The following is a 24665-nucleotide window of genomic DNA, read 5'->3' as shown; positions in this document are numbered from 1 at the left end:
AATAATAATAATAATAATAATAATATTTTGTAATTATTATACATTTGAAAAAAATGTGTGTGTTCTATCTTCTTCAACTCTATCCAAAAAGGTTATTTTTCATATTTCGTTATATTATTTTTTCTTTTATTATAATAAAATATATATTTATCTTTTTTTAAAGTAAATCTAAAAATAAGGTTGTTCTGTTTATTTGATTTAAAATAAACTAAAGTATTCAGTAATAAGTTAAAATTAAAAAAAAAATTTTAATTTTCTTCATTATTAAAATTTGTTAAGTAATGATAAAAAAAATATTTATTAGTTTAGCCAATAAGACTGTTTTGAAATCAACTTAACAAGCATATTTAAAATACTTACGTTTCATTAAATGAATCTTGACGAGCATAGTTCTGAAGACTACCTTCATCTATGAGAAATTTCATTTTTTCGAAGAAAGAAGCCGTAATAGCCGGGGATTGTTTTCTAAGGAGAACATCGATTGGATTTGGAGCGGAAACACAAAGTTGACTACTACGACATACGTGATTAGAACAACATTCCGGATCCGCACAGTCAATAAGACCATCTGAAAAATTAATCAAACTTAGTTCTAAAATCGTTTCTTAATCCTTACATGTTATCTATTGTTAAATTAGACAGTTAAATCGGGCAGGCCGACTAACTTTGAGTAATAGATTTACCTGCTAAAGAAATATGTAATTCTAAATTCTGCTAAAGAAATATGTAAATGAAAAATAAGGAGACAAGTTTGTTCTTATTTTTCATAACCACTGTTTTTAATGAAGTTATGCACATTTGAACTTTGAGTGGAAAAAAGTAATTCCTAAGAATAAAAGACCACAAGATGGACATTTCGTTTAAAATTTTTGTCTAAAGTGTCAGCACCTTATGTTTTATGTTATTAGGATAGACATTCCTTAAAAATATCCAAATTAAATTGAAAATTTAAAAACTATTAACCCTTAAGAAATAATAATAAAAAGATAGAAAATTAATTGGAAAAGTATATGATGATAATTCTAAATTTAACATATTTTTTAAAGATTCTTAAAAAGGTGTCCATCTTGGAGACACATTTTTTTATTTAGTAACAAATTTTTGACAATTTGAAAAAATGCTTTCAACGATTTTTGAGTTCAAAACAAAAACTTTTCTTTATGGCCAAAAGATACCTAATAAATTATACTTTCATTCGGCATACTTCACTTTAGCTTATTTAATTGGGTTTAGATTCTAGAGCATTACATCGATACCATGTCCATCTTGGGGCCTTTCCCTTACCTATATAAAGAACAATTCCCATAAGTTTCGGGTGAGTTAAATTGTCTTATCAGCCAAGAGAATTTGTTTTCTAAATATTTATTTTTAAGAAACAATAAGCGTTGAATTTTGATAAAAAATTATTTAAACTAAATCTTTACCTTTGTCGTTGTCTCGACCATCATTGCAATTTTGCTCAAGTAAAACACTACAATCTTTGCCATCCCAACCATCGTAACATCGGCATTCCCACAAGGAGTCTGCGTTCACTTTACATTGTCCGTGACCAGAACATGAGTAAGGGCAGCCTTCCATTGTACAGTGCTTACCATTCCATCCTGTTACACAAAGGCATGTGCCATTTTTACACTGGCCATGTTCATTACAGCGTGAGTCACATTGCTTAAGATTGCAAAGTTCACCAGACCAGCCAAGCAAACAGTCACAAGCGTTATCCACACAATGACCATGAAGTCCACAATCTAGATCGCATAATTCTAAAAAGTATAATAAAATGGTTATTCAATTTAATAAATAACAAATAGAACAAATTTCAAGAATTTGTAATTAAAATTAACTTTTCGTGACGGGCAAAATTTTATAAATATTGATACATTTACCTCAGTTATGTTATCTAGTTTTTTTGAGCTTGCTGTCAGATTATCAAAATTCACTATAGCAGATCCAATTTGGCGGTCGAGTTTTCGTAAATTCTTCAATTTTTACAAAACTGAGTATCTAGGGGTCTTTAATGATGCTGATTACGAATTAATGTAAGATTTAAAAATTTAAAAAAATCTTCCCTGTGCATGCATCTAGGGCACTTTCATGTGGTGACGGTGGGCAACAAAGTTGTTCCGTGATCCGACAGAGTCCCTGGATCACGCTCCTCACTGAGAGATTACATTGGGCTTAGTTTTGTGTAAACAAATAACACGTGTACGTAACAATATGTTCATTGAAGGATCATTTTCTCGCCATCATAGCAGATACACGAAAAACGTACGATACAGGGAGTCGGAATCTGAATATCGGCGACTAGTCGGGGTGAAAAGCAGACCCTCAGTCGTCATCAGGCAACTGCAACTTTACATTGGTGGTTGACTTGGCCTTTGATGAGTATTATGCTCCAAAAAGTAGAGTTTGCAATGAGAAAATAGATCATTTCTAAGCCGTTTTTGCAGAATATATTATACTTAAAGGCCAAATCACTCACAATATAGAGCTGCAGTTGCCTGACGATGGGAATTCGGGTCTGCTTTCCCAACCTGGACAGCTACCGATACTGGGGTTCCGACTCCCTGCATCGTATGTTTTTTCATGTTTCTGCTACACGGAAAGAAATCTGCTAGTATTATATCATTGGGCGGCCAATAGACTTATTCCATCGGACCCCCACCACTACTTTTCAGGCCAAGTAGATGCTATTAGTCCATCGCTGCATAGTATTATTCTACGCAGAGATGGACTAATTCCATCTACTCGGCCTGAAAAGTAGTGGTGGCGTCAGATGGCATAAGTCTTTTGGCCGCCCAATGGTATAAGGGTACGGTCCCATGTTGAGCAGAAAACACAATGCAAAGCAGAATTTCGTGAGAGTGGAAAGGATACTGATATTTGACTATTTTTCTTTCTCTTGCACTTACGAAATTCTGCTTTGCGTTCTGTTTTCTGCTCAGCATGGGACTGCACCCTAATACTAGCAGATTTCTTTCCGTGTATGAAGGCGAGAATGTGAGCATACAATGGACATATTGCCATGTCACCACTTGGAGGTGCCCATAATGGAGACACATAAAAGATTTTTTTAAATTTAAAAATCTGACACCAGGTTCATAATCAGCAACCTCAAAAACCCATAGATATCCGGTTTTGTAAAAATTAAAGAATTTTTTAAAAACTCGACCGCTACATTGGATCTGCCTTATTGGATTTTGAACATCTGACTTCAAAATTGTAATCAGCGACCCCAAAAACCCCTAAGTACCATAACTTAGGGTACAGTCACACGATCAATGCATCTGCATGATGCATGCATGCACAAACATTTGACTGTTCACACCTCAATTTTTCGCTCTCGAAAAATCATTTTTCTGGCGAGATATTTAAAATTGATTAAAATTTAAAAATAACGTATTACTAATTATTACAATAAAAAATAAAAAAAAATTGAACGTTTATTATAAGGAATTAATTGTAAATAAATTTCTCTTAATTTGTGGCATATTTTAATATTGTGAAATTTTATAATTTAAAATATGCCACTAATTAAGAGAAATTTATTTACAATTAATTCCTTATAATAAACGTTCAATTTTTTTTATTTTTTATTGTAATAATTAGTAATACGTTATTTTTAAATTTTAATCAATTTTAAATATCCCGCCAGAAAAATGATTTTCGAGAGCGAAAAATTGAGGTGTGAACAGTCAAATGTTTGTGCATGCATGCATCATGCAGATGCATTGATCGTGTGACTGTACCCTTAGATAAATGTGAAGTTTAGATTTGTTTGGTTTGGTTAAGGAAACCCTCATCGATTTTATGTGAACCCATGAAGTAGTATAAGGAGACCCAACCCCAATAGTTATAGTGGCAAAAATCAGCATCATTTTGGGGGATCAGAGTTACTATGAGAAAATATAATCTGCACAACGTTCAGAAGCAGCGCGCTCATGCGGAGAAAATGTAAAGTACAGAATAAGTTTGAAGCAGACGATATTTTAATACCAAATTTAACCACAGAGGCGCAACCTCTGAACGTTGTGAGAACTCTCATAACTCTGATCCCCCAAATGCAGGCTGATTTTAAACCCGCGTGTGGTCTCCTTATACTACTTCGTGTGTGAACCTATGTAATTGATAGACCAAATCGTATACGGGTCAAATTTTCTCAAAAAAATCAAAGTTGGTCATGGATCTTTCAATTTTTGTCAAACTTGGTATAAAGGTAGTGTTTTATGACAGAAGATTTTAGGAATGAAAGATTTAAAAATTGTTTTTAAATTGTGGATTTTACCAGGCATTAAACATTAAAAAGTAAAGATTTCCTTCTTTCTTGTGGCCATTAGGCCACAAGAAAGAAGGAAATCTTTACTTTATTATACTTGGCTTAAAATGAAAAAGGAGTTATACACTCCATATACTTATTAAATATTAAAGTACATTTTTTTTGAAAAACGAATAACTTTTATCTATTTAGTTAGATTTTATTTATATTTTAGGTAATAATAGCACAGGCACGCAAAAAAAAGTCAAAACCCAGAGGTCACACCCCCTATCCCCATGTTTTTGGGGTCGCTGAAACCGAATATGACCATGAAAATTTTTTTTCATCGGCCATTTTCCCGCTACCACCCCCTTACACCTGCTCTCGGGGGTTGGAATTTCAGTTTAAAAAAAAGTGGAGTAGGAGTATTCCTATGTTCTTTTGGGTCGCTAAAACCAAAAAAGACTACCAAAAACAAATTCTTCCCTCCCTTAACCAGGGGGTTAAGGGAACCCCCTGGTTAAGGTTTTTTTTAACAACCCCCTTAACACCCGCAGGGTGGGGGTTGGAATCCGAATTTTCACGAAAAGTGGAGTGCGGTGTCTAAACCTTCGTTTTTTGGGTCGCTGAAACAAAAAAAAACTACCAAAATCAAATCCTTTCCACCCTCAACCCCCTACAACAATTTTTTTTAAATAAAACGGACCGATTTTTGGGAAATTAAATATTAATTATCAAAAATTATTGCAGGGGGTTGTGGGTGTAAAGGATTTGATTTTGGTAGTCTTTTTTGGTTTCAGCGACCCAAAAAACGTAGGTTTAGACACCGTAATCGACTTTTCGTGAAAATTCGAATTTCGACCCCTCACCCAGGGGTTGTAGGGGGTTAATGGGGAGTGACACCTTTGACTCGAAAAAAAATCGATTTTTTTTCTTTGCTTAAACGATACTTTATAAGGTAAAGGTCCCAATTATGGGACAATTTACAATTTTGTCCCTATTATGAGACAGTATTACAAAAAATAAAATAAATGCAATTAAAATTGGTCATAAGAAATTTCTACTTACTTCAAAAAATTTTACACGTTATAAGAATAATTATTTATGTATAGCATTTAATTTAATAAGAAATGTTTAATTGCAATTTAGCTTTTAAATTAAGGTAGGCCAGGTTTTCCGTCAGACTACCGTCCCACATTAGGTACACTTATTATTTGTATGTCCCTATTATGAGACACACAGCAAACATAACCTCAAATATTTTCAGTATTTTCACATTAATTTTCTACCACAAAAATTAGTTTTATAATTATTTATTAAACCAGAATTCGTTTATTGTATTTTATTCTTTTTAATTAATATTCAAATTATTAAGATAAGTCAATAGAATTGTAATTACTTATTAAATTAAATAAATGTCTCATATTAGGAACATTCATTTTGGGACACCCGTACATACCCGTTACATAGTCCCATAATTAGTGCAGTGCAGAGTTTCAAAATTTAATTAATATTATTTTTATTTCAAGAAAAATAACCATTTTAGGGTCTAAATATTATTCATAACATATAAATCTTTCAATCTATACCGTAATTATTTATATTAACATTCCTAATTCCAAGAAATTTATCATAGAAATTTAGTTTAGCTTAAACCGCGTCCCATAATAGGGACCTTTACCTTAATGTGTAGAATAGAAATTATATCATTAGAGATGATTTCGAAGCTATTTTATGTGAAAAAAATCAAAATCTGTAAAAGGTGTCCAAGAGCGCTTCAAGTGCTTTCAAAACTTTAAACGCGTTTTTCTCGAAATGACGTTTTTCAAAACGGTGGGCAGTCTAGCTAGAACAGTTTTGATCGGATTGACTTCGGACAAAGTTTTTTTTAATCGTCATTTACTAATGCTTTCGAGTACGTAGCGGATTTTTTTTGGTTTCTTTGTTTTTTTTTGGCAACAGATTTTTTGACAAATTTTCGCCCTAAAAATCGACTTTTTACTTCAAACAACTGCCAAATACACAAAAATTAATATTTTAAAAAAAAATATTAATTAGATATTTTAAAATATCCTACGTACTCGAAAGCTAAATCTATCTTAGATTCAGAAAAACTTTGAATTTTTGATTTAGATTAAACGGTCTAACCGGAATCTTGCCCACCGAATTGCTCTGCAGGAAAAGGAGACCAACTTCGGCGCCCTCTATAGGCAACAAATTTAAACTTTTTTTACGTATAAATATATTTTTGTAAACTTAAAAAGTTAACAAATAAATCCCTCAAAACCAAATTTTGTTTACTTCATTCCCGTGTCTTAAAAAAATTCATGAAAAACAGTTTTAAAAGAGGCCTCTAAGGTGTCACTCCCCCTTAAGGGAGAGAAGAAATTTTTTTTGGTAGTCCTTTTTGGTTTTAGCGAACTAAAAAACATAGGAATAGGCACCCTACTCGACTTTTTTTTAAGCGGGAAAATCGCCGATGAAAAAAATTGTTCATGGTCATATTCGGTTTCAGCGACCCCAAAAACATGGGGATAGGAGGGTGTGACCTCTGGGTTTTGACTTTTTTGTGTGCCTGTGTAGTTCCCTGTAAAAAAAAAAGAATTGGGTGGTCCGGGATTTCGAATTGGGATGTCGTTTCTTGAATTCGAGAAAACGACTTTTTCGAATTGGACTGATTTCTGAATTCAGAAATGTATGGTTCCGCGATCAACCCAATTCGACAGATATTTTAAAGATGAAAATAAAGAGTTTAACACTTCACTGGACATTGAACAGTAGTTAATTGAGACGGTGCACGTTATTCACGTAGGTGAATACATTTCTTTAAGCAATAATGTTAATTTTCAATAAAATTACTTACCGACAGCTGAGAAGTATTATGATAACAAATCAAATGATGATTTCTATACGAAAGTATCATTTACGTCGGTAATTGAATATTAATAAATTAATTTTAAATTTTTGTTTTTTAAATGTATTTAAAAGTCAACAAGTTTGCTATGCAAGTTTTAAAAAGTCTATTTTACTTTACGAGGAATTTTTCTTTCAACATTTTTAGTTTTGTTTCTGAATAAATAATGAAAAGAAATTTACTTCCGTGAAGGTTTGTTGTTCTAGGACATTTCGATTTCAACTTTTTGGTGCTCATTTTAGTCTTCATAATTTTTTTAAATTTGATTAACAAAACCTTATTTTTTAAAAAGAATTTGCTTTACTGTACAGCTTGATTTGATTCTTTTATGTTAATCAAGAAATGTTAAATTAAATATAAATTTCTCCTTAGTTCAAATGGAGCAAATTACAATAATTGTATCATGAAAATAAATGAGGCTAAAGCAGAATTATTTTTCTTTACTCTTTATTTCTCTTGTGAATATTTACATTTAGGAATCATCTATATTAAGTATATTTAAGAGAGCATCATTGTTGTCATCGAAATGTATTAAAATAATAGTATATTGTGCAACAAGTACAGAAAGAAGCTGTTTTCCGACGAGTGCAAAGTTTGCTGTCCCGAGCGAAGCGAGGGCGGCAATTTGCACGAACTCGGAAAATCTTCTTTCGTACGTGTTGCACACAGTACTTTGTGCAACACCTTTTGGTTTTGATAAAAAAAGCTGTTTGGAAACGCTAGTTGACGCCAACATACGTACTGTTTAGCAGGGTTTGGAACGTATGTTACCGCACGTAATATACGTGGTTTTCTACGCGTATATTACTGTAATAAACAGGTATTCTACAAATAGAAAACAAATACCTATGTATATCACCAAAAAACCCAAAAGTTTAAGAACTTTGCCGCACAAGTGCAGCAAAGTAAGCACTTTGCCGCACTAGTGCAGCAAAATAAGCACTTTGCCGCACTAGTGCAGCAAAGTAAGCTCTTTGCCGCACTAGTGCAGCAAAGTACTGTTTTGCGCCTACTTTACAGGCATGCAAAGTATTACTTTCCTTACAGGTGTTGCACAAAATATTTTTTTCATACTGAATAAAATTTAATTTTATAAAACTTCAGTGTCACAGGAACAAGAAGGAGAAAATTTATGAATTAACATTTTATGCAGAAATTTTTTTTAAATTTATATATAAACGTTATTTTAATTGTTTAACAAGATTTTAAATAAACGAAATATTTTAACATTATTTACTTATACTTAATTTAATCCTAATTTATAAAATTGAAGAATAAATGATTTAAAAACGTTTTAATTATGAAAATCAAGAAAAGAAATTATTTTTTTGTTGATTCAAATAAATTGTTTTAAAATTATTATTTTTATAACAAACATATAATTATATTTTGAAAAAAATATTAATTACAGTAATTATTGTAATTTTTTTTTAATTATTCTTAATAAAAAATTTTTAATCCGTTTAAAAATTTAAAATTAATTTATTAATATTCAATTACCGACGTAAATGATACTTTCGTATAGAAATCATCATTTGATTTGTTATCATAATACTTCTCAGCTGTCGGTAAGTAAGCTGTTTTAATAACCCTAAAAGTAGAAAACTTTTTCTATTGTAAACAAAGACCACATCAAATTTTTAATTCTCTCTATTTTATTGAAAATTAACATTATTGCTTAAAGAAATGTATTCACCTACGTGAATAACGTGCACCGTCTCAATTAACTACTGTTCAATGTCCAGTGAAGTGTTAAACTCTTTATTTTCATCTTTAAAATATCTATCGAAATGGGTTGATCGCGGAACCATACATTTCTGAATTCAGAAATCAGTCCAATTCGAAAAAGTCGTTTTCTCGAATTCAAGGAACGACATCCCAATTCGGAATCCCGGACCACCCAATTCTTTTTTTTACAGGGTTTATTACACAGCCACACAAAAAAAATAAAGTTTCTTGATCTGGGTTCGAGACATATGTATTCCGATGTATTTCGATGCGCTGAATCTGAATCCGCCATCAGAATTTGGCCAATGGGTCCTGGTTTCGCCCTAACCTCAAAAATACCCTAAAATCGTTAATAATGGTCACTTTTGATTTATCAAAATTGAATCAAATTGAATTTAACCGCATATTGATAATTTTCTCCGATTGTCAAATTTAAATAAACTATTATATAAGTTTTTCAATTGAAAATTCATATAAAACATTAAATATATCGAACCTAACCTCAAAAACACATCTAAGATTCCAAACAAACAAATTATACCATGAATTATACCATACCATACTCATGAAAGTTACAACTTAGGTGTTTTCATGATTGCTGATTACGAATCCGGTGTTAGTTTATCAAAATTCAAAATGGCGGATCCAATATGGCGAACAATATAATTAAAATTTGTTTGGATTGGCTTGAAAATCGTTACTCGGGGGTTTTCGGGGTCGCTGATGACGAATCCCATGTCGGTTTCTAAAAATTCAAAATGGCGGATCCAATATGTCGGTCTTTATTATTTTAACGATTTTTTTAAATTTATTACTCGCGGTTTTTCGGGACCTTTGATAACAAATCGTATATCAATTTTAATAATCTTAAAGTCTTACAAGTTGTCTAACAATTCGTAAGACTTTAAGATTATAAAAATTGATATACGATTGGTCTAACAATTCGTAACACTTTACGATTATAAAAATTGATATAGGATTCGTTATCAAAGGTCCCGAGAAACCGCGAGTAATAAATTTAAAAAAATCGTTAAAATAATAAAGACCGCCATATTGGATCCGCCATTTTGAATTTTTATAAACCGGCATGGGATTCGTCATCAGCGACCCCGAAAACCCCCGAGTAACGATTTTCAAGCCAATCCAAACAAATTTTAATTATATTGTTCGCCATATTGGATCCGCCATTTTGAATTTTGATAAACTAACACCGGCTTTGTAATCAGCAGTCATAGAAACACCTATGTTGGAACTTTCACGAGCTTACCTTTTTTTTATTGCGCTGTGTATGGTATAATTTGTTTGTTTGGAATCTTAGATGTATTTTTGAGGTTAGGTTCGATAGATTTAATGTTTTATATGAATTTTCAATTGAAAAGCTTATAGAATAGTTTATTTAAATTAAGGGATCTTAGAAACTTGTCAATATGCGGTTACATTCAATTTTGATAAATCAAAAGTGACCATTTTAACGATTTTAGGGTATTTTTTAAGGTTAGGGCGAAACCAGGACCCATTGTCCGAATTCTGATGGCGGATTCGGATTCAGCGCATCGAAATACATTGGAATACATATGTCTCGACCCCAGATCAAGACCCTTTTTTGTGTGGCTGTGTTATCTAACAATTTAAAGTGCAATAAAAAAAAATCCAAAATTTGCCCGGAAAAAAAGTCAAAAAAAATTTTGATTTCATTTTTTCGGGCATAAGCACCCCGTCGATTTTTTTGTAACTATAATATATGGATTCGTTATCTTCTCCAGAATTTTTTGCAAAAAAAATCCCTGTAGACTTTAAAACTAACCGAAATATCGAATTTTTTGTGTCGAGGTGCACAGATACCGATCTCGCGTAAACACGCCTGAGATATGCACGAAACGTTCTTAAGCATGAATTTTCAGATTCTAATTTTGTTTTGTTAATTGTTAGTAAAAAAAGACGGTTTAAAAATCAAGTTTTGCAATTATAAATTTGCTTTTAAACAATTTAGAATCTCAAAATGTGTATGTAGTATATAAGGGGCAAATTTTCTCAAGTGTACCAATATCAAAATTGCAAGTTGTTAGATCGGGCTAATATTTTCACAGTATTTAGTACTATAAATGAGTACTTAAAACCACCAAGTATTATGAAATTTTATAAAAAATTGTAGAGGGTGGAGGGGGTTGAAGAGTTTGGATAACCATGACCAGTGAGTTTTCTAAAAAATCGTAGCTTTTATATAATAAAATAAAAAAAATTTTGACCTATATGTTCTTGGTAGATTTTTTCCTGCTCTTTCAAATTGTAAAAAATTTAAAATTTTACCCTTTTTTAAAAATTAAAAATTTTTTTGATAAACTTACTTCTCGGCTTAATATTCCTAGGTAGAAATTTCAACTCTGTAATGACCAGTCACTGGGAAGTTTTTCTAGATTCTGGCCAGTGATTGACCAGAAAATGTGGCAAGTGATTGATTAGAAATGTAACGCACTGCTTTAGCAGTCACTGGTTAGATTATCTTGCCAGTGACTGACAAGTAACTGACCAGTAACTGGACAGTTTTCTGCTCAAAATCTAGAATAAAATATAAGTTTTCCTGGCTCTTTTTATTTGTTTATAATTACATATTTATTTATATTTTTGTGTTTATTTAAATATTTAAGACGAATAATGAACAATTACTTTACCAATAACACTTGAATCTAAGAATGAAAAATTCGCACGCATGGGGGAACGAACTCTAGACCCTGGAGACACAACACATGTGCGTTACCACGCGGCCGCGGTGACTAGATAGTAACTTATCATAACTACAAGTTTAAGAACTGAAGTTCTATTCCGATTCTGACCAAAATTTTTGGCCAGTGACTTGTCACAAATAATGATAGAAATCATGACCAGATAAACTGTTTAGTCACTTGTCAGAGACTTGACGGCTAATCTTGTCAAAATTTAGAAAAATGTAAACTTTGGTAATGTGACAGTGAAACGATCATAACTTTTATATAAAGTTACTTTAGACTTTTCTGTTTTTGACCGTATGGAACACAAAAATTATTTTTAATATCTAATTATAAATGATTGATTAAGAGTGTATTTTTATGGGACTGGTGCTTTGTTTTTTTGCTTAGCAACTGGTCAGTTTCTGTGTCAGCAGTTTCTTTTTTTAATTGTGTCAAATTTTCTGGCTAGAGATTCGGAAAAATCTAGAATAATTCTTTTAATAGGATTCGGCAAGTTTTTCTGACCAGTGTTGGACCAGTTTTTCTAGGTGGAATCTTAAATAATTCTTCAAATCAGTGACTTGCCAGTGTCTAGAAAGAAATTCTTGTCACGATCATGATCAGATTTTCTAGTCAGTTACTTGACAAAAGTACTGTTCACAAAGGGGAATTGTTTTTGTCCAGTGAAACTGGTCAGTCACTTATTCAGGACTGGCCAGATTGTCTTGGCAAGTAAAACTCGCTTTCGACTCTACAGCTACTGGAAGGAAACAAGTACTACTTGACAAATTTCTACCTGGGTTTTTTGACATTTTCTAAAGTATACTTGTTTAATTTTTACATTTTTGATGTAAAAAGAGATTATTTCTTTTTTATCCCACATGCACAAAAATGGCGCTTTTAGATAGCTGACGACAGGGAGTAAAGTCACTCATTTGTTCGACCATATGAAAATGGCGTCTATTTTCTCCCAAGAGGCAAACATAACAGCTGATCCCATGCGTTATTTTTGCCCATGGGATAAAACGGCCGCCATTTTCATATAAGTCGAACAAGTGAATGACTTTTACTCCCTGTCGTCTGCTATCTGAAATCGCCACTTTTGTGTATTAGGAATAAAAAATATCGTGCAAAATGCAAAGATCTTTTGTTATTAGAGGTGCAAGGCTTTGGAACAAGTTGCCTCTATTAAAATTAGAGAATCGTCGAATCGTTTCTGTTTTAAAAAGATGTTTTTTAATTTCCTATTTCAAGATAATGGGAAATTATTTGATGTAACTTATTGGTAGCGATTCACTAATCATGATTATAGTATTGGTATCACTTACTTCTGAAAGTAAAGTATAAACTATTGTTGAGTTAATTATTGATTGTTATAATAATATTTCTTTTTTTTACTGTTATTTTTCATATTACATTAAATAATAGATAATTTGACTGTATACTACTTTAATAATAAGCACGAGTTATATTATATATATTTTTTTTAAAACTACGATTATTACTATGTACTGTTCCTTTGAGGGCTTGTTAGCCCTAGGAACTTATTTTTTCTAAATAAATAAATAAATATTAAGCGTGATACACACATAAGGTGTTGAATATTTTATTTAAACAATCGTTTCAAATAACTAGAATACATTTTTTTAGAAGTAGAATAAATATAAACATTTGTTTAAAAAAAAACTAACACTTTATCTTAATTTTTATAAATGATATTTATTTGTTAATTAATTTTTATAAATATTTATTAATAAATCGTCAATTTATCCAAAATACTTCATATTGGGCTCGTTGGATGCGGATTTTGTAATGCTTTACAGTAGTTACTTCAGAATTGCGTTAACTTTATTTTGTTGTTAAACATTTCAATTTTTATTAATTTTTATTAATATAGGTATTAATTAATAATTCAAAAACAAAAAAAAGTAATTTTTTTTTATTTACATATTGAAAGTACACATCTTAAGCTTTCTTTTGGTACAAAAAAAAGAAGAAAAGGGACCTTTTTGAAAAAAAATTTTTAAAAATTATTAATTTTTAAAAAAGGGTTAAATTTGAATTTAAAAAAAATTTTCACCATTTGAAAGATCAGGAAAAAACCTACCAAAAACATATACATATACATAAGTCAAAATTTTTTTTACTTTATTATATAAAAGCTACGATTTTTTAGAAAACTCACTGTTTATACTTATCCAAACTCTTCAACCCCCTCCACCCTCTACAATTTTTTATAAAATTTCATAATACTTGGTAGTTTGAAGTACTCATTCATAGTACTAAATACTGTGAAAATATTATCCCTATCCAACAACTTGCAATTTTGAGATTGGTACACTTGAGAAAATTTGCCCCTTATAATTATATTACATACACATTTTGAGAATTAAAATTGTTAAAAAACAAATTTATAATTGCAAAACTTGATTTTCAAACCTCCTTTTTTTATTAAAAATTAACAAAACAAAATTAGAATCCGAAAATTCATGCTTAAGAACGTTTGGTGCATATCTCAGGAGTGTTTACGCGAGATCGATATATTGACACTGTTGGGAAGCAAGTAAATGTACGATATTGCGTCTAATGGTAACTTTTACGAATTATGTCAGACATTTTTGCAGGAAATAATCAAATAGTGTACTAGTGCCATGCCAGTCTAACAGGCGTATTTGCAATTACTTAGATATCTAATAGATTGTCTAAATCGCCTATTGTACGTCTCATTTCTTGATGGCGCGCAATAACAAGAATTAAGTTGTCTATTCAAAGTCCTAGACAGCGATTAGACATCTACTTAGCATCTGAGATGTCGAATAGACCACTCGTCTTTTGCGAAATCAGAGAAATTTTGCGTATTAATCAGAGTTTATATTGGGGAACTCGATATAGTTACATTACTAAGCCGAGTTCACCGACTTAAACTCCGGTAAAAATAAGTTGTGGAACCGACACTAAAATGCCTGTATGCTGTCCTTGCGATAGATGTCTCGCAGCTTTTAAAAAAGCCGTTACACCGGAATGACAGCAAATGCATTTGAATGTAATTTAGAAGATATTTACCAATGAAACGTTGGAAGATTTTGTAAAAAGTGTCTGTGAGAGAAGAAAAACTTATTGGAATAATATTTGTTTTCATTTAAACCAGTCAGTGTAGTTGCGTATAAGAAGAAAAATACAAAGAAAATTTAAAGACGATCGCAAAAACTTTTATAAGTATTTATTTAATTTAATGATTCCACTTTCTTGTAGGTAATGGGCAGAAATTACAAAAAATAATAATCTACAAGTTAGAGGGAGTACTAGTTGTACCATATTGGCCGACACAGTCTTGGTTTCCGCTGTATGAGTCAATGATGATAAGTGAACCCATCTATTTTGAACCAAATGCTAATCTACTCGTTTCTTCTTTTTGAGCGGATAAGCTTACCCTGGTAGCAGGGCTTTTATCAGGGAAGCATTTTATCAACATGGTTACCCGGAGGAATTAATATCAGTAGCTTTATTTTACCTATCAGAAGGAACAATAAGGGATAGTAAAATAAACCACTCAGACTCTGGTGGGAACACTGTAACAAAGAGAACGTATCAATGTTTGACGCTTCCGTTCAAGAAGTACTCGGTTTTCTATCAAAAATATCAGAATCTGTAAACATCTATGGGACACATACTGATCTGCAATTTCACTAATCTCGAATCACGAACTAGGCGATAATCCAGCTATAAAACGTTTCTTCAAGGGTTTTTCGGTGATAAAACTACCAAGTGCAAAATACCAGGACACTTGGGATCCGGATATAGTTCTTCGATATCTCATAGAACTTGGACCAGACACAAAATTAAACCCCGCCGATGGTTGTCCACTACCGAACATCATCGATGTCTTTGATGTGCTGGGAGAAGCGGGTCCACTGCCAATTGTCATTGATTTCTTTGCAGAATTCAAAGAAAGTACCCCATGTGAGCAGGCCGGAAACGGGAAATTTCACCATCGGTCCCAGGACTGATGCTCAAGTGCGCGGATTGTGGGGGCGCACAATTTCTTGCAGTGCCACGCGTGATCGTGGAAAGATTAGATCCACAGAACATTGTGGAAGGAGAAAAAATTAGAAACGGAAGCGCGTCGAGCCTTCTAAGTGTGTCAAGCTGCAGTAGCGGAAACACTGTACATAGCGCTATCCATTCAGAAGTAGACGACGAGGCGATAGAAGAGACTCGTGAGATATACTCGCCCTCAGAAAAGAGGAGGCGACTTGCCTCGACAAAATGGAGTTGGAGGTCGCAAAGATGCTAAAGTCTTGCGACATTCAGAAGAACGTCAATAGGACGGTAAAAGATGGACTCAGAGCCATCGAAGTCCTGTTGAAAGAGGCAAAAGTAAAGCATGCCGCGGCCAATGAGTCGGACTTCGATTTAGCATGCGTTCTTAGCCGTGCGGAGTGTAACCGCAAGGACCGTAAGGAAAAGAGAGAGCGTTCCTATACGCGTAATCGCAAAAGCGTCATAAGAGATGCTCAGAAACGGAAGCGAGAGGGTGACAGTCCAGAGGAGACTAGAACCCCAACCGATAAGAGGAAAAAGGAGGAAGCTCCTCCAATGGAAAAGGAAGTACTAGATCCAAAGATTCCTCAATTGAAAAGAATGAGGTCAAAAAGATCCGCAGTTCTAATCCGAGTCGGTCAAGCATTAACGTATGCTGACGTTCTGGGTAAACTTCGAAAAGAGGTCAACCCGGACAACCGCCAACGAGAATAGTAGCAGCAAAAGCAACAAAGAAGGGAGACCTTCTGATTAAGATCAGAGGAGGATCCGACAAGGACGCTTTCACCGCTGAGGTCACCAAAGCGGTTGGAAGCATAGGTAAGTTGCAGTCGTTGGATTGAAGAGTTACACTCGAGATCTGTGATTTGGATTGCCTTACCCAAGAAGCTGAGGTACAACAAGTGTTGTCGGAAGCGATAGGAAATCCAGGAAGCAGGAGAGTGACGGTCTTAGGACCCAATCGCCGAGGGATGAAGCTCGCAGTTGTAGTCACCAACCTGGAAGAAGCGAACAGTCTGGAGAAATTGGGACACATAAAAATTGGTTTTATGTGTTGCCTAATTAAAAAAAGAGTAATGGTCGTCCGCTGTCATCGATGCTTGGGATACGGTCATATTGGAGCGAAATGCCAGAAGGAGGACAGATCGGCTGCGGGCTTTAAGTGCAGGGAAGCCGGTCACAGGTTCTCCAACTGTAAAAAAAGCCCAATTTGTTTTTTATGTGAGCATACTTAAGCATACTTAATTTCCGAAATTTTATCCCCCCCATCTTGATACTTTTTCCATTAATGATTAATATGAAGCATGCTATTTTATGAACCCCCCTACTCCTTCAAATATCACATGCTTTATGGACGACCCCTTTCTTAAAAAAAGAAATCATTCTATTGAGGTGAGGAGTAGATTTTTATGTATTAAAAAAGCCCACTAAACTCAAGAAACATCGGAGATTCAGTGCAGTAGTTTTTGAGAAATAGTGCGATCACCGATTTGCAAAATGCTGTTTTAAGAAAAACGAGTTTAAAATTTTATCATACTCTTTCATTAGACGAAATTTTGTTCCGGGCTACAGGAAGCCAGACTTAACTGAACCTTACTTCAGATCTTTAAAGCTTTATATCTCACTCAATTTTTAAAATATCAACTTATTATTTCACAAACATATGTCTGAGACCCTACCCACACAGTACCGAAACTTTCTTAAAAATTTATTAAAGATTTACTTGCAAACTTCGAAGTTTGCCAGTTTATTAAACAATTTTCATTTTATTTATTTTGTTTTATTTTCTTCTATTTATTTTTTATACCAACCCCACATAACCTTGCAGTGCCGAATCCAAGGTATCTGTAGGCAGATTTCCCAAAATTCCCTAAGCAAAAAAAACACAGAATTAAAACTAAAAGATCTCTCAACGAAATTGGTAACTCTCGTCGCCTTAGCTACAGCCCAACGTCTTTAAACAATATGCAAAATGAAACTGGAAAATATTAAAACATATGAAAAAGAAATAAGGATATACATCCCAGACAGAATAAGAACTTCCAAATTGGGGAAAACTCAACCAGTGTTACTTTTCCCTTTCCTCAATGATGAACCGGAACTCTGCGTTGCGACTCTATTACAAATCTATATAGAGAAAACCAAGGACATCAGGCCAAAAGAGGCGAACTCACTGATTTTAAACTAGGGTCAGATTTTCTCAAAAAAATCAAAGTTGGTCATGGGTCTTTTAATTTTTGTGAAACTTGGTATAAAGGTAGTGTTTTATGACAAAAGATTTTAGGAAAAAAAGATTTTTAAAAATTTTCAAAATTGTGGATTTTACCGGTCATCAAACATTAAAGCACATTTTTTTGAAAAAACGAATAGCTTTTATCCATTTAGTTAGATTTTGTTTATATTTTAGGTAATAATAGTTGATTATCTAACAATTTAAAGTGCACTATTAAAGAAAAAAAAGTTAAAATTTGCCCGGAAAAAAGTCAAAAAAAATTTTATTTCATTTTTTCGGGCATAAGCATCCCTTCGATTTTTTTGTAACTATAATATTTGGATTCGTTATCTTCTCCAGAATTTTTTGCAAAAAAGAAATCCCTGGAGACTTTAAAACTAACCGAAATATCGAATTTTTTGTCTCGAGGTGCACAGATATCGATCTCTCGTAAACACGCCTGAGATGAGCACCAAACGTTCTTAAGCGTGAATTTTCGCATTCTAATATTTTTTTGTTAATTTTTAGTAAAAAAGGAAGGTTTAAAAATCAAGTTTTGCAATTATAAATTTGTTTTTAAACAATTTTGAATCTCAAAATGTGTATGTAATATATAAGGGGCAAATTTTCTCAAGTGTACCAATGTCAAAATTGCAAGTTGTTAGATCGGGCTAATATTTTCACAGTATTTAGAACTATGAATGAGTACTTAGAACCACCAAGTAATTATGAAATTTAATAAAAAATTGTAGCGGGAGGGGGTTGAAGATTTTGGATAAGTATAAACAGTGAGTTTTATAAAAAATCGTAGCTTTTATATAATAAAGAAAAAAAAATTGTGACCTATATGTTTTTGGTAGGTTTTTTTCTGCTCTGTCAAATGGTGAGAATTTTTTTTCAAAAAATTCATAATTTAACCCTTTTTAAAAAATTAAAAATTTTTTTTTAATTTTTTTTTCAACTAAACTTCTCGGCTTAATATTTTTTGACATTTTCTAAAGTACATTTTTTTAATTTTTACATTTTTGATGTAAGAAGAGATGATTTTTTTTATCTGAATAATTTTTTATTATTTTAATATCAATATCAAGCGTGATACACGCATAAGGTGTTGAATATTTTATTTCAACAATCGTTGCAAACAACTGGAATATATATTTTTTGAAGTAGAATTATATACACATTTGATTTAAAAAAAACTAACACTTTATCTTTATTTTTATAAATATTTATTTGTAAAACGTCAATTTAATCAAAATACTTCATATTGTAAAATATTTCAATTTTTATTAATTAATTAATAATTCAAAAACAAAAAAACGTAATTTTTTTCGTCTCACATATTGAAATTACACATCATAAACTTTCTTTTGGTACAAGAAAAAAAAGGGGCTTTTTTGAAAAAAAATTTAAAAAATTTTGTATTTTCAAAAAAGGGTTAAATTTTGAATTTAAAAAAAAATTCTCACTATTTGAAAGAGCAGAAAAAAACCTACCAAAAACATATAGGTCACAATTTTTTTTTCTTTATTATAAAAAAGCTACGATTTTTTATAAAACTCACTGTTTATACTTATCTAAAATTTTCAACCCCCTCCCCCCTACAATTTTTTATAAAATTTCATAATTACTTGGTGGTTTTAAGTACTCATTCATAGTTCTAAATACTGCGAAAATATTAGCCCGATCTAACAACTTGCAATTTTGACATTGGTACACTTGAGAAAATTTGCCCCTTATATATTACATACACATTTTGAGATTCAAAATTGTTTAAAAACAAATTTATAATTGCAGAACTTGATTTTTAAACCTTCCTTTTTTACTAAAAATTAACAAAAAATTATTAGAATGCGAAAATTCACGCTTAAGAACGTTTGGTGCACATCTCAGGCGTGTTTACGAGAGATCGATATCTGTGCACCTCGAGACAAAAAATTCGATATTTCGGTTAGTTTTAAAGTCTCCAGGGATTTCTTTTTTGCAAAAAATTCTGGAGAAGATAACGAATCCAAATATTATAGTTACAAAAAAATCGAAGGGATGCTTATGCCCGAAAAAATGAAATAAAATTTTTTTTGACTTTTTTCCGGGCAAATTTTAACTTTTTTTTCTTTAATACTGCACTTTAAATTGTTAGATAATCAACTATTATTACCTAAAATATAAACAAAATCTAACTAAATGGATAAGAGCTATTCGTTTTTCCAAAAAAATGTGCTTTAATGTTTGATGCCCGGTAAAATCCACAATTTTGAAAATTTTTAAAAATCTTTTTTTCCTAAAATCTTTTGTCATAAAACACTACCTTTATACCAAGTTTCACAAAAATTAAAAGACCCATGACCAACTTTGATTTTTTTGAGAAAATTTGACCCACTATAAAGAACCTTACCATCCAGCGGCAACGCAAACGATCAGTCGCTGGGTAAAAGACATTATGGAGGAAAGTGGCACACGGAAAGAAATTTCTATGAATATTTACCGTGCTGACACCTGAAACTGTGTTCAAAGTGTATTCCTGCAGTTTTTACTGTCCTGCCTTTACAATTTTGCATTACAGATTGTAGAGACAGCACAGTAAAAACTGCAGGAATACACTTTCAACACAGTTTCAGGTGCACAGTGGGCCAGGAACCTCGTTTGCAAGGCCAAAATTCATAACTTCTAGAAGAATAGAAATTTAAAATAACTCATAGTTCTTATAGTTTTTGGGATCGCTGATTTTAAATCTGAAGTCTGTTTTCAAAAATTCAAAATGGCGGATCCAATATGAAGGACAATAAAATAAAAAATTGATTCCATTAACCTGAAATTTGATATTCGGGGGTTTTTGGTGTCGCTGATAGCGAATTTGAAGACTGTTTTTAAAAATTCAAAATGGCGGATGCAATATGGCAGACAACAAAATAAATAATTGATTCGATTGGCCTGAACCTTAGTATACACTTCTCCACTCAAATCGAATTAGTTTTAGTATTTTTTTGAGATGGCCATATCAGACGCAAAGGTGGCACGACTTTTTGTGGCCATATATGGGCCATGGACTGTCAAGGGGTTAATGTGAAATTTCAGACGTGTTTATGAAAATGCGCAAAATGGCGCATATACAATTCATAAATTACACTATTACGAAAAACTTGGCACAAAATTTGACTTATTTGATAGCGGTACATCGGGGAACATTGTAATGGAAGTTATTCAAAACTAACGAATTCAAAGATTTTGCTGATTAAATTTTGTAAAAAAAATACAAAAATGATATAAATATCGAAATTTTTAATGAATTTCTATTTTTTTAATATCAGTTGAAGATAATAACATTATAGGAACTTATTTATTCAGAATTTTTATTTTTAAAAAAGTTAGAACTTCGTTCTGACATTTAGTATTTCCAATAAAATTTTAATCTTCAAACGTTCTTTATAAAAAATTTATAAATAAAAATCGTCAATACCACAATATTTTGTGCAAAAACATATATAGAATGAGATAAGGTTATGTATATTTTATTTAAATTACTTTAAAAAATTGTATTTTGGCCAGTCAAACGAGAAAGGGAGTAAACGTTGAAGTAATTAGACAGACTGCAGGCTGGTCTGATAAATCCAATAGCTTCGGAAAATTTTATAACCGCTCATTGCGCGATACTGAAAATAATTTTTTAAGTTCTGTTCTTAACATTTCAAAATAAATCTTTGTCATACTTTCGATGTAACTTCTATTGTTAAATTTGCAAGATAAACAATTGCACTCCTATTCAAATCACCTTCTATCTTTAAACAACTACAATTGATCTAGAGGACGAGATCACGTAGCATAATTAAACGATTAAACAAACTTACCTGTAAGTGATGTTCAATCGAAATTATGCAAGTAGATCTCGTCCGAATAGATTACTCCCACTCTCCCCAAGATACCCTAAAGGCGCTAGCACAGCTCCTACTGCCTGCCTGCCTGCAGGTTGTCATGGTAACACATAAGAGTAAGAGAGTCAGAAAATTCAAATTAAATGTTTTTTCTCTCTCACTCTCATTGCGCCTGTCTTCGCAGGCAGGCAGTAGAGGTGAGAGTGTACTTTTAGCGATTTGAAAAATTAAGCGTAATTGCGATAAAGCGACGCACTCGACGTGACGCCCCTAGAGATGAGAAATGGCGCGAGCTTTAAAATAATTGTGATAAGGATCAAGCAACTAGCATTACTACAATTGATCTATTTGGACGAGATCTACTTGCATAATTTCGATTGAACATCACTTACAGGTAAGTTTGTTTTATGGTTCAATATTAATTTCTCCAAAGAATTGGAGTTGTGTATTATTATCCGCGATCAATGGATAATAATAAAAATTGTTAACGCCGTAATAGACGATAACTATTAACATTATCAGTCAAGATAATATTGTGAAGATAATATTAAGTTTACAAATAAATAAATTATACGGAACTGTAATAAACAAAATTTTTAAAACTTACAGAAAGCTTCTGTTGCAATCTTGCAGAAAACTTACGGCGAATTGTTATGATAACCTTACAATGTAACATTAGGAAAGGTGGGACATTTTAACCTTACCGTAATCTTACACTGCAACGTCGGTAACCTTACACGGTAATCTTACCGTAAGGTAAAGTTACAAAATTTACATTTTGTAAAAAGTGCATTTGGCTATCTCTCCTGGAATGTCCGGGAGAGATAACCAATTCTTTTATTTTTTTAGTTTTAGCTAAAAACTTAATTTTTAATCGTTCAAATTACTTTTCTCTCATTCTGGTCACATTTTTAACATTTATCATGGGATTCTGTGCAGTTTTAATGTAGCCAAAAATTTAAAATACTGCGCTGAATCCAATCTTCAATCAATGTCGTTTGATTGTAACTTTCGACTCAACCTACAAATATATCTCCATCTCTGGTGTCAATTAGATGAATTGAAGGGCTACATAAAATAAGGCGACGAACACGAGGCTTGGAAGGGATATTATCAGTCAGGTAGCAGTGATAAGCCTGAGCCGCTCGCTGCTACGTGACTGATATTATCCCTTTCAACCACGCGTTCGTTTTATTTTTCCCCGCAAGGAACGCCACTCCTGCTACGCTCTTAATTTTTGTCATCATGTTCCCTAAAGTGGGGGCACTCCTCACAACGAGGCGCCTTATTGTGGCCTAAATTCTAAAAATTAGAATAACCATTTGTTAGAATTGGTTCGGTTTTGACCGTTCCCAAGTACAGTTCTCAAGCATCAATTTAAGTGAGGATTTACCTCACAATGTCTATAGTTCTCTAATTTTGATTTATTTGTATTTTTAAAGTGTCTGACTTCAAGTATTTGGAGGAAATGATTCTAAACTGACTTTTTTTAACTTAAACTCATATTTGCAATAGTATAAATATTTAATTCACATCTTAACCTCCCAACACGTGTTCATCAACCGCCATAGATTTATATAGTTTACCGAATTGCGTTTGACGCCATTTTTTTGTTCACATTAACCAATTTCATAGACACTTTTGATTCTTAATTCTTATTCTTCTAAGTGTTTGTTCTGACAGTTGGCTAAGCCTCAAGTCATTTAAGAAGAAGAGAAGAATTGTTAGAATTTTAAAAGATCGAATATTTATTTGTTCGAATAGCTAAAAGTTCGAATGTTTAGTTGTTAGAATTTCCAAAAGTTCGAATGTCAATTTGTTAGAATTTCCAAAAGTTCGAATGTTTATTTTTTAGAATTTCCAAATGTTTAAATAAAAAGTAAACTCACTGCTTAAATAAAATTCAAACATTTGGAAATTCTAAAAAATAAACATTCGAACTTTTGGAAATTCTAACAAATTGACATTCGAACTTTTGGAAATTCTAACAAATAAACATTCGAACTTTTAGTTATTCGTGATTTGAAGTGCTAGCTGCAAATAAGGGGACAAACGCCAGGCTTGGATGGGATAATGCCAGTCGGGTAGCAGTGACAAGCTTTGAGCTGCTTCCTGCTACCTGACTGGTATTATCCCTTTCAACAACGCGTTCGTCCCCTTATTGCAGCCAGCCCTTCATTTCTAAATAACAATAATTTGTTTAAACTGTTGCTAAAATTGATAAAATCATAAAATATCTTCATGTTTTTTTGCCCAACTTCAAGAAGAAAACTACTAAGTACATTTTCTATAAGTTTAATTGCAATTAGAGGGGTACAATATATAAATAATTCAAATTGTTTATAAAATTGTTTTTTTGGAGTTATTAATTTTTTTTTAAACTGTTGTAATATTTTGTTAATGCAAAAAATGGTTAAAAGAGTTATTTTGTTTTGTTGTGAACTACAGACATTTATATAAGATTTAACATTTTAGAAAATCAATAAAAAAATTTTAACACAGTTAAGCTGGTCTGGCCCAAAAACTTAAAAAAAATTAAGTTTTCATGAAAAAATGTTATAAAGAAAAGTTGTTTGTATGTTCCTAGTCTAAAAGAATATAAAGTTAATAGCTTTGAAATGTGAAAAAATTGAATTTTCGAAATTTTGAAACTAGTGTAGTTTTTGTAGTTTTCAACGAAAATGGCTGGTTAACGAACTTAGCCTTCATTTTTACCCCAAAACGTCGAGATTTCATGAAATTAGCAAAAGTCAATTTTCGACCAAAACTAATACTTTCTCATGTGATGAGAATGTAAAAATGGCGTCAAACGCAATTCGGTAAACTATATAAATCTATGGCGGTTGATGAACACGTGTTGGGAAGTTAAGATGTGAATTAAATATTTATACTATTGCAAATATGAGTTTATGTTAAAAAAAGTCAGTTTAGAAGTATTTCGTCC

General features: G+C 32.1%; 1 protein-coding gene across 4 annotated transcripts in view; it reads right to left on the bottom strand.

Annotated features, from left to right (window-relative positions):
• Window positions 1-24665, bottom strand: part of LOC122507463 (teneurin-m) — a 312536-nt gene that overhangs the window by 43591 nt on the left and 244280 nt on the right. For all 4 annotated transcript variants that reach the window (XM_043620183.1, XM_043620184.1, XM_043620185.1 and 1 more), the window contains 2 exons: window positions 1425-1760; window positions 361-568 (listed from right to left, as the gene is read on the bottom strand). In XM_043620183.1, coding sequence (XP_043476118.1) covers window positions 361-568; window positions 1425-1760 — 544 coding nt within the window. The remainder of the gene's footprint in view (window positions 1-360; window positions 569-1424; window positions 1761-24665) is intronic.

Source organism: Leptopilina heterotoma, unplaced genomic scaffold (assembly GCF_015476425.1).
Source record: "Leptopilina heterotoma isolate Lh14 unplaced genomic scaffold, ASM1547642v1 Lhet_47, whole genome shotgun sequence".
Taxonomy (NCBI): Eukaryota; Metazoa; Arthropoda; class Insecta; order Hymenoptera; family Figitidae; genus Leptopilina; species Leptopilina heterotoma.
Note: the sequence above shows the minus strand (reverse complement) of the source record. Positions and strands in the feature narration are given on the sequence as shown.